Genomic DNA, 16,275 nt, shown 5'->3' on the forward strand with positions numbered 1-16,275 from the left:
CCTCCGGCCGGGGCCAGGCCATGCCGTGCCGGGCGGGGCTGCTCGGGGGAGGCTTCAGCGGCAGAAAGCGGTCGGCGTTGGGGAGGAGGCTCCCGTTGCTTTCCTTGTCTGTAACAAATTGCCCCCATTGTCTTACTGCTCCGTGGAGAGAAGGGTAATCTGTAGGGGGGTGTTTAAAGTCGTAGGTGGCGCAGGCCCCCAGTGGCTCACAGGCTGATCCCAGTCCTGCTTGGGGCTACTCAGGGCAGTCTTAGGGTGTGGAAGGCAGCAATTTGTCCCCGAGAAAGGAGGTAGGCAAGACCCCCATCACTTTATAAGTAGTGCAGCCTGCTAGCGTGAGCATGGCCTGGGCTGAGTCCAGAAATCAATCCGATAGCCCGGCGTTTTGTGGTGCTCGCACCAATCCTTTGGACTCCGGGCTCGGCAGCACTGTCAGCGTGGGTGTGCTTTCTGGGTGTAGTACCGACACGTGCCCACGAAATGGGGCGCGACAAGGTCCCTGTCCCAGCTGTGTCCATTCATAGGCTACATTCATGTGGCATATTGGGATATAACAAAGCTAGAAGGCCCTTGTTCCACAGGTTTCAATTTTTGAAAGTTATGTTTTTCTTCCACTTAACTCTGCCTGGTAGGTAAAAACTTTCCTTTATTGGTGAGACACAGCCATGCGACTTGCAGACATCTTGGGGTGAGGGGTGGGGTGGGGAAGGAGTTGTAGTGTTTGACTCAGAGAAAAGATTGTAGCTTGATGGAGGAGGTGAAGGATAGGCCTGTGTGGCAGCTCTTGTGGTGCTTTTCATTGGCCTTTTCTACAAACATCCATATTTGTTGCTCTTAAGCAAACTTGAGGCCTGACAAAATACATAGAATGCAACAGATGTTCATCAGAGCTTAGATAAAGGTGGGCCAAATGTTCTGTTGGCAGTAGAGAAAGTTTTAAAAACTAAAGGTATAGATTTTCATATTATAAAAAAAAGTGTAATCAAACTGAATTGCTGCCTGAATGGCAAATAATTTTTAGGTACATTTGAAATAGATAGCTGTAAAACTACTCAATATTTAATTGAGGTTTGTATAAAGTAATTTGCTATCTTTTCCATATATTTTGGTTAAAAGTATTTTAGTGTTTCTTATTTAAACCAAAAATTAAAATAGTGTGATTGCCTGTGAAGACAGTAATACATATGAAATCCTAAGCTGACTCTGAGATGCAGCTTTTTTGTGTTCTGTGCGTGTCAATATCTATATATGGTAACTTGCTTGAGATCTATTTTAGCTGTTTTCTGCAGGTATTGAGTTGCTGAACGTTCTCAGCCAGTCGGGGTCTTCAGCAAATGGCTAACTGTAACATGAAGGATCGTGCTCACCAGCAACCGGCTCTTGTTAACACTTTTGAACCAAAATGTGGTGTTCTGTCATGTACTGCACAAGTATTAAATTGGTATAAAATCCAAATACCTGCGCTCCTTTAAAAACATAAGACACAATTGAATGGCTGCATAAAAACTCTTCATTGGAGATGTAGCCTTGCTGATCTTCCACTGATGTTTTGTGATGAAAATATTTATTACATCCTAAATCTGCAAGCACTCATAAATGCATGTATTTTGTCACGTACATGTATTTTGTCACATTCATGGTCTTGGTTTTGCATAGGTTTGTTGAAGTCAGTAATGCATTTCCTTGAAGGATACTGGTCTACATTTGTTAACTGTTAGGGCAATTGTGTTACCAGTTAATATTTTGTTTCATGGGAGGGCTGTGTGTGTGTGTGTGTGTGTGTCTCTTCTCTCTGTACAGATGAAATCATACAGTAGTGAACATACAGCCTTGCATGTGGCCAGGCACAAGCAAGTGTTTTTATGATTTAAGTTTAATAGCTGTCCTTGGTTGACCTTTCAGTTTACCTTTAATTTGTCTGAAGGGCCTCTGTTGAGCTGATGAGACTGGTTTTCAGTAGAATAGTTATTTTACCTTCGCAGAAAAGAATGTACTTCAATTGGTAATTGATATTCCTGATCAGTGGAAGAGTTAAGTATCTGTGTCTTTCGTCAACATAATCAACGAAGTCTCCCCTGGCTGGAGAAGGAGCCAGGCTGTATGATTCTTGTTTTGTCCCCCTCTTATTTTTCCTTTGACTGTGTGCAAGTCATGAATTGTTCAGTGCTTTATTTCTTCTTTCCCTAAGTTTTATCAGGTTGCATTGCATGCACATAAAAAGTTGTGAGAACCTCTAGAGTTGAGAGATGCTTTAAAAAGAAAAAAGTAGTTATCTCAGTCTCTTTGGTTTTACTTTCTTCACTGTGATAATAAATTATAGGGAGTGATACCACTATCACTAGCTCTTGTGTCCAACACCTTCTCACATAATTTCGAGTTGATGATGTCCCTTGAGGTGTATTTGCCCATCCTCTGTCCCTGTCTTACAGGGGAAAGCTGTGTTCTACAAGGACTTAGAACAAGGCTATTCAAGTTAGCTACAGAAAACAGCAAGAAAACATTGCTGCCTTTTGAAATAGTCTTTGTACTGCATGTATAAAGTGTTTCCCAGTGATGGTGGTGAAAATAGATATTTTTAACTATGCAGCTGTGGAATGACACTCTGAAAATAATACACAGTGTTGCTTCATCTTTTAATATCAATATATTTATAAAGACACAGTTGCTAGACAATACTTTCCTTGCAGGTTTCTTCGTAATTTCAGGGAATTTATAACATCTCTTACATTTGTCTTGTAAGTACCTGAGATTAACCCCTGTACATATGAGCTATTAAGACACCTTTTGTTACTAGGAATTCATTTTTTTTGTCTGAGAATCTCCAATAAATCACAGTTTTTTTTAAAGTCCAAGCTTAACTGTTTAGGAAAATGTTATCCTTTAGTCTGTTGAAAAAGTAAGTGCCTTTGAGAAGGTACATTGGAGCACGAAAAAGCTTAAAGGGGTAAGGAAAAATGCTTTGGCTTGTTGACCAGTCAGCACACCCATGGGTTGAGCAGAATACAGTGGGGCCTAGTACAGTGTCTTTCACTGCCTGCTTAATAGATACAAATGTTAGAACAATGAATGATTAAATTAAATGATTGGACTCTTAACTACTCACTCTGGAGTGAAAGGTTGTCAAAGGGGAAGAAGCAAGGTGCTTATTATGTGGTGCCTTTCACCCAGGAATTTCCAAAGGCTGTGTTTTGGGTCCTTGGGGATAGGCATTTATAGTGTTACTCCCACCTTTTAGGTTTTTTTTCTTTTTTTTAACCTTTTCTAACGTGGTCTTCATGTATAACACCTACAGCTACATATATTGTGTGAGTAAGAACTGAGTGTGAGTTTCCTGGCTCTGATTATCAGATCATGGGTTCTACTTTAAAGCTGTTAGTATGACATTTTACCAAAAGTACTTGATTGCTTTCACTTACCTTATCTTCCATCTATATATTTTGATGTGTGCTAGATGAGGGATGCTTTGAGAAACACTGGTATTAAATTTGGTGTATCAGGGCTGGTCCAACACAAGAAATCCCCTTGGGGGCAGTAAGGAACCAAGGGAGCTTTGTCTTCATCAGAAAGAAGTTAGGTTCTTGTTGCAGTTAACAAGTACAGGGTAAAATCTTAGCAGACAGGGCAACTTGCCACTTTCTCATGACTTAGCAAATAGTTACTGTGTGTGCTTAGCTAGCCTTTGCTGAGAGCACATTCCTTTTTCCTCTGAACAGAAGAGCACATGGGATTCAGAACTTGCAGACACTATTCTGATGAAATGAGCATCAAGGATGTTTGCAAGATCTGATAAGTGTGTATGTGGTTTTTTTCTGGACTTTAAACTGGATTTACATATACATTGTAGCTGCATAAGAGGTGGCAGAACTAGCTTGCAAAAACCTGAGGTCAGAGTGACTTCCACACCTGCTGAGTTCTTAAAAAAGAATTGAAAGAGTGCTACAGGGCGGTTTGCTGATTCAGCATGGCCTTACAGTTCCTGACCTTATCTTTCTATAAAAATCCCAAACTGTTTCATTTCAGTGTAATAGTTATGTTCACCTAGTCCTGTTATGGTCTAGATCAAAAATTGCATCTAGATTTTTTTTCAAAATTGGAATGGGAAGGGGGGAAGATGTGTTGAATTAGTTGTTCGTTTTTGGGGTTTTTTCCCCCAGCTCCTTTAAAAGCAAATTGTAGCCCTTATTTGTGTGCAGCTTTGAATACCTACGGTTCTTGTTCAACAACATGTAGTAATAGTTACCCTTTTGTTTTGCCTTTTTGGTAATAGTAAAGGAGGTACCTATAGTATTGTGTCTGTTTCGGTATGCTAAATTCTTAATGTCTAAGAAGAATGCACAGAGGTGCATTTACCTCAGATGAAGCTTCTTGTTTTTATCATAGGGTGGCATGCAGGCTTTGTGTGAAATATGAGGCCTTCTTGTATTAAAGATGAATGTAAGTGACTTTAGTGAGTATCATTACTGAGGAAAAAGTGCTTTTGCATATCAAAATTAGCTGTTGATAGTTCATATTCCAGGAACTGGTCTCTTTAATGTTAACTCTGAATTTTATTTATGTAGCTGGCGTGACGCTTTTCTCAAAAGTGTGTTTTAACACATGGGCAACAAACCACCTCTGCTAGGAAAAACTGCAGTGAAATGTGTAAAAAGATTGTTATGTCCTGGAACAGTGATTGATACTAACAGACAGTGGTGCAGCTTGTGGTCTGGTAGAATACATTCCTCAGCTAGCAAGCCTGCATAGCAAAGATTGCTCTTGGGAAAAGTCCCTGAATTCTTTGGCTCTTAGACAACAAAGTCATACCAGTGACATCGCATGTTGGAGGATTTGTAAAAGGGAAGGGCTTGAGATCAGTTTTAGTTTTGTTTTTTTAAAATGTTGAGATGTGTTTTGGGATCCCAAAAACTTTCTCTCACCCGCCCCATGCTCCACCCCCCCCTCCCCCCCCCCCCAAGTTATTATCATACTTCTCTAAATTTCGTATTTATTTTTTAAACAAGAGACTAAAAGACAAAGTTTTATGGATGCCAAAACTATAAAGTAATAGAATTTTTTTTTCTATTCTCTATGCAGTTCAGAGTATGTGACACCAACTGTTGTGAAATGCTGATTTTAGTTATCACGTGCTGGAGCCATGGGACGTGTGTGTAGAATGATGCTACTTGCCAGTGCTTCACTGAAGTGGCATCAGTGCGCTCAGTTCTTCTGGAGACTGGGGCATGCATTGGCCAGCAGAATCCTCTAGGCTAGATTCAGATCATTCCCTGATAGACCTTCAGTGAATCCTCACTTGCAGCTCAACTTTTGTATAGCAAAGTATTCTGGCTTATTGTGTACACTAAACCCAAAAGAGCTAGTATTTGTGGAGGTTGTGTACCTAAAATAGGTGAGAGTTTTCTGTTTGGCTGGGGTTTTGTACCAGTGCTGTCAGCGAAGAGGAACATGGTGTCCTGAGAGGCAGCCATCTTCGGAGGGTGAAGATACTAAAGATTAAAAAAGCTGAAGTAGTACTTTTTTAATGCCTTAGATACAAAATTGTCACCTATGTGGTGTCTTAGTTTTAAGATCAGTTGTTTTTTTCCATCTGGAAATAAAACATTGGATGTTGTTATTTTTAATAGCAGAGCAAGACAAGGCAGCAAGTAACAGGTTATTGTAGTACCTGGGGTTGTGTTGGACCTTTTGGTACACACGTTTTCATGTAGTTGTCCTTTTGCCTCCCCACACTTCAGTTTCTCTGGAATCACTTTCCTCAGTGGTGTGGGAAGGGGGTTGTAAATATGAGTTTGGAAGTCCTTTATATGCCATATAGAATGCATAGAAGTGTTAATGTGACTCTGTGAATTTAGTTACTGGATGGATGAAGCAGAGGCCCTGTCTTTAAAATACAGGGTATTAGGCTACAGTGTGTCGAAACCACAAATTATTTCTAGTCTGAATCTCTGCTTTGACCCACTGAAGGTAATAAAGTAGCTTGTCCTCATGGTTAGTTGGTGTCTGACACTAGAGATGTTAAGAAGGATGATACTTCGAAGATTTTTTAAAAAAATGAGGTAATGGTATAGATCTTTGTTCCTATCCTTTAAAACTTATTACAGTTCAAAGAATCCAGTGGAAATAAAAATACATTAATCCTGCATACAAATATAACTGACGTTTTTAAGGAGCTTCTATAGCTTTCTATAGGCATAGGCTCAGTCCTGGTTTGGTTTTTGTTTTGGGTTTTTGTTGGGATTTTTTTGATGTTTCTTTTTTAAGAAGAAAAGATTCTTTGGTATTGTATTAAATTAATGTTTATGGCAGGTTTGTACACTTGTCTATTTTTTGTTGTACTTTGCCTTTACAATATGTTTTTGTTATTCCCATTAGTTCTATGATAGTTCTTAAGCCATGTCCATATTACTGAATGGATAGTTGTCATTTATCATTAAAAATAGGAAACTAATACTTCACTTGTAAAATTATAGAATTAAATGCTTTTCAATTTCCAAACATGAAGTACATTTCAAGTATTCACTACTGAGAAGGTAGCTGTTAAGTTTATCATAGTCATTGTTTGCGTTTTTAAGTCCGTTTTATGCAGACTGTTATGTGACCTTATTTGTAGGTGAGTTAAATGCTATTGAAATGAAAAGCTTTCTTCAGCAAGCTCATAATAACACATTTAAGTGCACGAGTACTTCTACTGACATTAATGTTAGGCATATAATTGAATACTCTGCTGAATTAGGGTCTAATGTCATTTGGTATGTGTTGTAGAAGTGTGTCTATTAATGTTTTTTAAGAGGGAACTTACCAGACCTGGAGCTGTAGCAGAAGTTCTTACCAACAAGTTAATTTTATTTAAAATGCATTTCTTCAATCATTATTTGACAGTTGAAAACAAAATACTTTTTTCATCTGAGAGTATTTGCTTCAGGACTTTGGGTGTATCAGAGGGGCATGGGGCAGAATGATGCATTACTTCCAGCTCATCAAAACGAATTCTAGAGATAAATGTTTCATTTGGACCAGATGTGTGCTGCTTCGGTAGGTTTTCTGTAGCTTGAGGGTCTTTACTGCACAGGGTATGTACAACAAAGTTTCAACATGGGGAAGAGATTCCTAAGTCAAGTTCATTCGTCATTTAAAATCAGTTTTAAATAACAGGAGATAGAAAACAGTTAGTACAAATACAGGAAGAAATACCATGTTCCAGGCTGGGGTGTCTACAGTTGTTCGTACTAGAACACATAGGAGTTACTTGCTAGGGAAAGTTGGAGAGATGAACCTGGTGCTGTAGGAGTGAGCTGGGCTGTATTGCGCGTTTATGAGGAATGTTGCCATCATTTCATACTGTCAAAAGGGCTTCTGGTCCTACCAGAAGAATAGAAAGATAATTTCTGGTTGGTTTTCTTTATGATACTAATTTGCTCTGCTGCTGTAACTGAGACAATAATTTGGCTTTGATAAATGAGTAGTGTAATTTCAGTGGTTTTCAAATAATTTATTTGCTTTTGGGAATAATAAACTGAGTGACAAGTATTTAAGAGGTGTCTTCCTAAGAGTCTACCAGGTTAAATTATGTACATCTATTCAGTTGTCTTTGATAGAAGTGCTGCAAAGACTGTATGAAACAATACTGATCTGTCAGTGAAGACAGAGCATAACTATAACTTGGCAATTTGAATCACGGAGTAATTAGATCAGAAGGGACCTCTGTAGAGCATCTGGTCCAACCCCCTGAAGCAGGACTGTTTCAAAGCTAGGTGAGGTAAATCGTGACTTGTCCAGTTGGGTTCTGAATATGTCAGAGGATGAGATTCCACAGCCTCTGTGGAAAGACTGTTCTGGACCTTGACCACCCTTGTGAATCTTTTTCCTTTTGTAAAATAGGAGTTTCCCTCGCTGCACCCTCATGTCCACTAACTCAAGAAAATTGAGTTGTTTTCCAGTTACAAAAAGTACTGCTAGTTTTTAAGGATTGCAATTCATTTTTTTCAGGGAAATTAATTTAATGTCTTGATGTTTTGATGCTTAGGAAAGGTGGGTAAAGGTTTCTATGATAAGGTTAGTTATCTTGTAACAAAAGTATGATAGAGCATTGTCATGGTTTAACCCCAGCTGGTAACTAAGCATCACGCGGCTGCTTGCTCACCTTCTCCCCCACAGTGGGATGGGGAGGAGAGTGGAAAAAATACTTGTGGGTTGAGATACAGACACTTTAATGGGATAACAAAGGAAGAGAAGAAAGATAATTAAATAAAACAAGTGATGCACAACTGCAGTTACTAACCATCTGCAGAATAAAACTCTGATGCCCTGTCTGGTTCTGAGCAGTGATCCTACTTCCTGGCTAGCTTCCCCAGTTATATCTGGAGCATGATGTTACATGGTATGGAATATCCCTTTGGCCAGTCTGGGTCATCTGTCCTGGCTGTGCTCTCCCACCTGGCAGGGCATGAGAAGCTGAAAAGTTATTGTCTTAGTGTAGGAAATATAACTACCTGGCAGCAACTAAAACCATCAGTGTGTTAGCAGCATTATTCTCATCATAAAACCAAAACCCAGCACTGTGCCAGCTACAAGAAAGAAAATGATCCCAGCCAAAACCAGGACAATATTCATTCCTTATTCCGTACCATGTAAGTCATGTCCAGGTCCTATGCTTCCCAATATATTCTAATAAATCACCATCATTTTTCCTGTCTTCTGATATGTACAGACAGATACTATTCCCTTAGTCTATGAGATATCCCTCTATAATGTCTGTTGAGTTAATTTAGGGGTTTTTGCTATGTCTGTCATAACAGTCTTTTAGGGCAGGAGGGGGTAATGTTGGATGGTTGGATGCCACATCTGAAGCTCGTAAGCTGATGTGTGTGGCTCAGTCCCTGCTCACAGTCATGCAGGTTGAAGATGTAGATCTTGAGGAAGTTGCTGGGTGTTCACTGCTGAAGTCAGTTCTACTTTCATCGCTTCTGCACCTTACTTGGCTTCATCAAAATTCATTCTTCGTTAATCTGGGTGATTCTTACAGTAATACTATTATGGCATGTATCAATCATAGCAGTGATGACGTGCAGTCATAATGTAGCATTTAACATCATACAACTTAAATTATTGGCTATTCTCACTGAAATTCAAATTTCCTTGAGGTATACATTGGACTACAGCATCCTTCTGCGTCACCACCAAGTCCAATGCAGACAGGTCCTGCAGACAGGTTTGCCTTTGCCTGAGGCAGGAGTAACCCAGACTGTCTTCCCTAATATATTTTTTAAGTGCAATATGGGGATTTTATTCCCTTCTACAGTATGTGGAAGTTTTGTTGGGCCATGCCAGCTCTATTAGTAAACCCCTTAGTGTTTACTAACCAGGTAGCCTTTGTTAAATGTGTATCTCAGTGTTTGAGGGTCCCACCACCCATTGCTCTCGGTTTAGTTTTTAGCAGTCTGTTCTACCATCTGATTTTCCCAGGGGCTGGTACGTGATAGGGGATGTGATGTACCCACTCAGTGCCATGCTCTTTGGCCCAGGCCTGTATGAGGTTTTGTAAAGGAGTCCTGTTGTTTAACTCAATTCTTTGTGGGGTGCCATGGCACCACAGAACTTGCTTTTCAAAGCACAGGATAGTGTTTGGGGTGGTGGCATGGAGCTCAGAATATGTTTTTAAGCCATTCAGTGGTTGCTTCAACTATTACATGGTACTTGTCTTGGTGGGTTTGTGGGACTGCCAGGCCTTCTTGTATTCCTATTTTAGCCATCATCCTCCATACTAGAGAGGCTTTAATCACTTGGTTTGTTTGATTGTGGTGCATGTTTCACATTCATGAATAATGTGTGCAATAGCATTGGGCCCTCAATTGTGAGCCTATCTATATGTTGCATCTCTTCCTTCATGACCTGAGGTGTCATGGGCTCACCAAGCTAAAAACAGTTCACCTGTATGTTGCCAGTCCAGATCTACCAGAGCCACTTCAGTCTTAGCAGCCTGGTCCACCAGCTGTTTGTTTTCTGATGTTCCTCAGTGACCTGACTGTTGGATACATTTGTGGGCATCTACATAATGTACTTTTACAATTAATTTCTCTAGCCAGGCAGCAATATCTTGCCACAGTGGGGCAGCCCTGGTGGGTTTGCCTCTGTGCTGCCAGTTGTTCTGCTTCTGTTGCTGTAACCACCCCCACAGGGCATTTTCCACCGTCCATGAGTCAGTATAGAGACACAGCACTGGTCACTTTTCTTGATCAGTAATGTCTGAAGCCAGCTGGATTCAATTCTGCAAACTGGCTTGATTCACCTTGTTCTTTAGCAGCTTCTGTGACTTCTCATGTAGGACTCCACCTTTGATGTTTTTATATAAAATGACAGGACTCATCAGTGGACAGGCCATATTGCTTACCATTTTCTGGTAGTTTATTATACTATGGGGCCTCTTCTGGTGACATTCTGAACTCTTTGTCTTCTGGCTAGTCCGTGATCACTTTTAGAGTTTCTGGGTGACTGGGGTTTCCTGTTTGAGTGTGCTGTGTGATCAGTGTGACCCACTAGCTCCACATAGTGTCAACGGCATGGTGAGGTACTGGTCCATACAAGTGGGGAATTGGACACGTCCTCTTTGATTTGCCAGACCTCCCAGGACAGTGTTTTGAACAGGTTTTTGGATATCTTTGCACACGCTTTCCACAGTCAAGGCACAGGCCCGTAGGGAGGAAGACAGATTTTCTTCGTGTTGCCCAAGTTGGCCAGCAGCTTGGTTCACTATTGGTGTCTCTTTGTCTTTCCAGGCCAGTACTGCCAATTGTTTGCGTATGACAGTGATGTGCTCTGTGCTGACTTCCACCACGTGGGTGTACATTGGATTTATCTGAATCTGTGGGTAACTGCGTGTTGCCCAGGGCTTAATAAATCATCTCCCTCACACCCGATTCCCTCAGGTACTGGATACACACCCATGGTGGTACAGAGCTCGCCTGGGTGGCACATAACATGCTCACTACAGGATACCTTTTCCTCTTGCCTGATGAGAGCTGCCTCCAGAGGCTGAGGTCTTGTGTCTTTTTCCAGTCACATAGTCAATGCTTGCTTCCCTAGACAAGGAGCTCAGCCTCCCTATCCTCTGCAGGTTACTGGCCCTGTTATCCCAGCATTGGAGCAGCCACGTGTCCCATTGTTCACCTAATCGATGACTGAAATATTTTGCATAATATCTTGCAGCTCAGGGATATGGTGGTTATCTCTGGTTCTGTCCCTTCTGTTGTTGTGATGGTCGTGTTTTACCATCCTTTACTAAATGAGTTTACTTTTGTGTCATTTCTTTAAGTGTGGGGGTGCCTCATATCAATATGGTTTGGTTCTCTGGTTCAGCCACAGTGCCTGTCACAGGGTTTGCTCCTATATAGTTGGTTAACCGTAAACAAGACTTGAGACATAGTAATAGAAGCATGCTATCAAGGGTACCAAATATATTCAAGATTCTTAAAAGTTGTAATTATCCTGGAGAAGAAGGAGAAGGTAAAGAAAGGTGGCTCATACATCCCGGCTCTGAGGAGAAAATGAAACATGTAATTGTCAATAGCTTCTAACAGATGCCTCCTGAGTGTGGAGATAGAACCACTGCTGTCATTCTGCTGTGTGCCACCTGTTGCTGCTGTGTATGGATACCAGATTGTTATGATCAATGATTCTATCATCCCATAAGCCAGTGTGAGCACAGTACACAGTACAGCAGAGCAATAACTTTAATCCAATGCCCAGAGAGGATAAAGCCCGGATAAGCACTGGTAGCCAGTGTATGTGGCAAGTAAGATGTTGCAAAAACACATCTTGAGAACAAGTAAAATGACATTGTGACCAGTGTGGTGGTGACTTAAACTAATACAATGAATGTTTATATAATTTTTTAAACATGTTCTGGTCAGATCTGTCGTTATCTCATCCCTCTGTGCCCCATATTGGGTGCCAAAAAGGATTGTCATAGTTTAACCCAGCTGGTAACTGAGCATCACCTCACCCCTTTAACCTGTCAGAGAGATGGGGAGGAGAAGGAAAAATCCTTGTGACTTAAAATGAAAACAGCTTTAATAGGATAACATAGGTGAGAATAATATAATGATAATTATACATATGTATTTTATATATAGATAGATATATGTAGAAACCCTGAAGTGGTGAGCAAATGCAGTTATGTGCCACCTGCAGGAAAAAACCCTGAAGCCCAGTGTGTTTCTGAGTAGTGATCTCACTTCCTGGCTATATTCCTCAGTTATCTCCGGAGCATCATGTTCCATAGTGGGGAATATCCTTCGGGCCAGTCTGGGTCAGCTATCCAGGCTGTGCATTCCCAGCATCTTGTGCACCTGGCAGGGCATGAGAAGCAGAAAAGTGTCCTTGACAACTACCTACCAACAACTAAAACCCATCAGTGTGTTATCAGCATTATTTTCATCCTAAAACCAAAACCCAGCGCTGTACCAGCTACAAGAGAGAAAATCAACTGTAACCCAGCTGAAATCTGGACAAGTGTTAGTGACATTTCTCATTATTGTAAGAAAATCCACATTCTGTGTGCTTTGTGAGTTCTTGCAAATCACTGGGAAGTTGTTAAGTGGGGGATGTTGCTGCATTTAGGTCTCTATACTGTTGCTTTGCGGTTCTATAGGTGTGCTGACAGTTGCTGCAGTAGTGCATTAAGTGGTCACTTGAAGGTGTGTTTTTAGAAAGATGAACTAGGAGTTGGACTGGCTTCTTTAAGGCTGGGTTTAGTTTTAAAACATAGTCACCATATGTTTCTTAGATTATTAAATATTATATAATTAATTCATTGTATACTTGCTGCACTTGGGTTTTTCTGGCTATTTAGATATTCTTTCAAGTATTTCTTTTGAATGAACATTATGTTTAGTGACTGTAAAGGCTGATTCCTGAGACCTGTTTAATTATTTCTTCAACCCTTTTACCTTAAATGGTAAGGCTTTTCATCTCCCATGCTGTCTGTCTTCATGATACAGTAAGCAAGAAACTTTGGAAGGAGGTTGATTAACTGATTACTGTGAAATTGGTACTCTATTGATTGCATTACATTGCTATAAAGATACTGTAAAATGTAACACAAGTATTACAAAACGTAACAAACTGACTAAATGATACCTTTTTTTTTCCCCCTCTGCAGGCTCATAAGTCAGTGAATTTTGTTTCAACTCTGCTGCAGATCACTATGTCCGAGCAACTGGATTTGCCAGTGAGACAGGCAGGCAAGTTTTCAAATCTCTTTTCATGTAGTGACCTCAGTGGTATATACACAAAAGTACATACTGTTAAAGAATTCTACTCAGTTTAATTTCAAATACTGTGAAGTTAGGAGTCACTGGAATTATGTCATCCTGACCTGCATCTGGCACAGTACACTGAATAGGGACAGCAGGAAAAAAGGTGGCTGGCTCTTCAGCAATTGCTTCCCTTTATTTATATCTACTGAATAATGGCCTTTGGGGAAACAGAATGGTTTGTGATGTTTAGTATACTTGATCCAAGGAGGTTACTTAACCTTTTAGTAGTTTTGCTAATGTTTCTAAACTTTTTAAGCGCAAGAAAACAAATTATGTCTTTTGGAACCCTACTGATTTGCATGAGCTATCAGTAAAATTGGATACTGAATAGTAGCAATTCAAAACATCACCTTAAAGCCGCTATAGTGGCTTGATTTCTAATACTTCATTGGGTTTTCTGACAGTTCAGGAAGCATGATCCTGATTGCTTACTTGGATCTTCCATGTAGCAGACTATTTAAGATTTAGCATGACCCTAACTTCTGTTCTTATCTTATTGTTTAGAGGTGCCATTCAGATGATTACTCAAAAATGTTACTGCTACTATGTGTAATGTGAAAAAAGGGAGAGGCTTGGAAACAGCTTCTGAAAACTCACCCTCTGTGTAAGCCAATTAAAACCCAAAGCAGTCTGTGGAGAGTGGAGACAACTCTCACAACACATAGCCTATGGCGATGTTTTGCCAAGCAATTAATGGCATGATAAATCCCCCTGAGGACAGATTGAAGTCTACATGACTTCTATCTTGTAATAACACATACCTGCTGAGAGTCTTACTTCTGCAGACATGTTCAGAAATCCTTTGGTTTCTGAATCTTCAGAAGTTACATACGAAGTTTGGGAAGATAAGTTTCTTTATAGTTTTGTACATAGACTAATAGTAACTTTGTTACTAGTTTGAAATTCAAGAATTCCTGTTGTAAATCCTTTTCTTTCCAAGTGTGTAATCTGTATTCTGCCACATAAGCAGTTTTGATTTGGTTGTCAGATGGTTGGTAAATGCAGGCATTTATGTCAGCAGCCTGGTGGCTACAAAGTACTGTGGGTCCTGAGCCTTGTGCAAAGAAAGTTTGTTTGGTTTTAGTGTTCACTCCTATGTGACAAACTTCGTTAGGGATGGTTTAGATTGTTGTTAGTATTGATTTGCTTTAATACTGTGAAAGTAGTTACAAAGGATTTTTCAGAAGTGTTTCGCTAAAATCTTCCACAACTATTTATCTGTAGCAGTGATGAAAGCAATATGTTTAGTGTTTTTATATGGTAATGCATTCATTTCATAACTAAAAATACATTATAATAAATAGGCTAAACAGTATAAACATATTAAATTGTTAGGTTAATAACTTGCATGGTTTATGTGATTTGATTCTCTTCAGAAATGGTCAATGAATTACTCATTTCAGTCAGTTTTGTTTTCAAATGGATTTGTTTGCAAAGTGCTTGTTTGTTTCATACTTTGAATGGCTATCAGCTGATTTGCCACTTGTGTTGCACAGGAGTTATCTACTTGAAAAATATGATAACCCAGTATTGGCCAGATCGTGAAACTGCACCAGGAGAGATTCCACCTTACTCCATCCCGGAAGAAGATAGACACTGTATCCGTGAAAATATTGTAGAAGCCATTATTCACTCTCCTGAGCTGATTAGGTATGCAGTTTTAACTTGTTTATGACTTGGCTGTGGTTTCTGACTGTTGCACAGCTAACATCACTGGCATGCTTTATTGTCATACACTATGTATCCTAAGCATAGAATTAATGTAGATGGAAAAACAGTTTTCAGCTTGTGCACCATGTAGAAATTTCAAGTTCCTTAAATAGAGAATATTAAGCAGAAAGTGCAGAGCTTAAACCTTCTAAACAAAATTTGAAATAAGTCTGTTGAATATTAGCAGTTTCAACACCTCAAGAGTATTTTTCAAGTAATAGTAGTAACTTATTTAATCATTGTGCATTTCCTTTCTAGAGTACAGCTTACTACTTGCATTCACCATATTATCAAGCATGATTATCCCAGTCGCTGGACTGCAGTTGTGGAGAAAATTGGCTTTTATCTTCAATCTGACAACAGTGCTTGTTGGCTTGGAATTCTTCTTTGTCTTTATCAACTTGTGAAAAATTATGAGTAAGTGTTTTCTATCATCAACCAGCAGAATTGATGTATTTGTGTGTATTTTTCTATTGTTTATGTAGAATTGCCTGTGGATTATGCAGAAGTTATAGAAATCTAATTTTAGAAAATGGTCTTAAATATTTACTGTGCAGATGCTGGCCCTTATGTATTCTCCACCAAGGAATTACAGAAAACCTGCCCTAATTAAAGGTTTGAGATGAGGAGGAAAAAGAGGTTGGCTTTGAAGCCTTAATTTTGGTAGTTGTTTTTTATGGATTGATAGTAGTTAGAAAGTCTGCTCAAAATCATGAGTTTTGCAGAAATTATTATTTAAACTAGGTTTAAACTTAATTTGCACTCCCAGGTATCAGTGACAGCAAAAAAAAAAAATTATTTCAAACTGTGAAGTCTGTTAGGAAATTCCAAATCAGTTGAGTGAGGCGGGATCGTTTTGAGAGCCTCACCCAACCCATCGTAGGAAATCCAAGCCCACTGTACTCCTGTATGTAGGGACGGGGCCAGGATACTGCTGAGTGTTCTCTGCTTTGTGTCTGGTGTCACGCTCAGAGAAAGTTGAGGTTGTGCTTGGAGAAGTTACACAGAGCTTAGCTGCCTGCTGGCATGTTTCTGGAAGCTCACTCTGGCTCTGTCAGAGAAGCACAGCCCTGGAGTTGGGGAACTGTAGTAGTGGAACTGATGGAATCCACAGCTTACTCTTTCAAGAGCACTGTCGTGCATGACACTTCCATTTCAGGCACTTAATTTTAAATGTATTGAAAAATGTCACTGTCCTCAATCAGTGAATTTTATTTAAATTAGTGCAAAAAAGGTGAATATCAGTTTCTCATAA

At 39.8% G+C, this 16,275-nt stretch overlaps 1 protein-coding gene across 1 annotated transcript in view; it reads left to right on the forward strand.

Annotated features, from left to right (window-relative positions):
- Window positions 1–341: 341 nt before the first annotated feature.
- IPO7 (importin 7) overlaps window positions 342–16,275 on the forward strand; it is a gene marked incomplete at its 5' end in the record, with an annotated part of 41,453 nt that continues 25,519 nt past the window's right edge. The window contains 4 exons of the mRNA XM_084263136.1: window positions 342–437; window positions 13,154–13,235; window positions 14,807–14,960; window positions 15,279–15,437. Of these exons, the coding sequence (XP_084119262.1) occupies window positions 342–437; window positions 13,154–13,235; window positions 14,807–14,960; window positions 15,279–15,437 (491 nt within the window). The remainder of the gene's footprint in view (window positions 438–13,153; window positions 13,236–14,806; window positions 14,961–15,278; window positions 15,438–16,275) is intronic.

The sequence above is a fragment of the Gallinula chloropus genome (assembly GCF_964237585.1).
Source record: "Gallinula chloropus genome assembly, chromosome: 4".
Classification (NCBI taxonomy): domain Eukaryota; kingdom Metazoa; phylum Chordata; class Aves; order Gruiformes; family Rallidae; genus Gallinula; species Gallinula chloropus.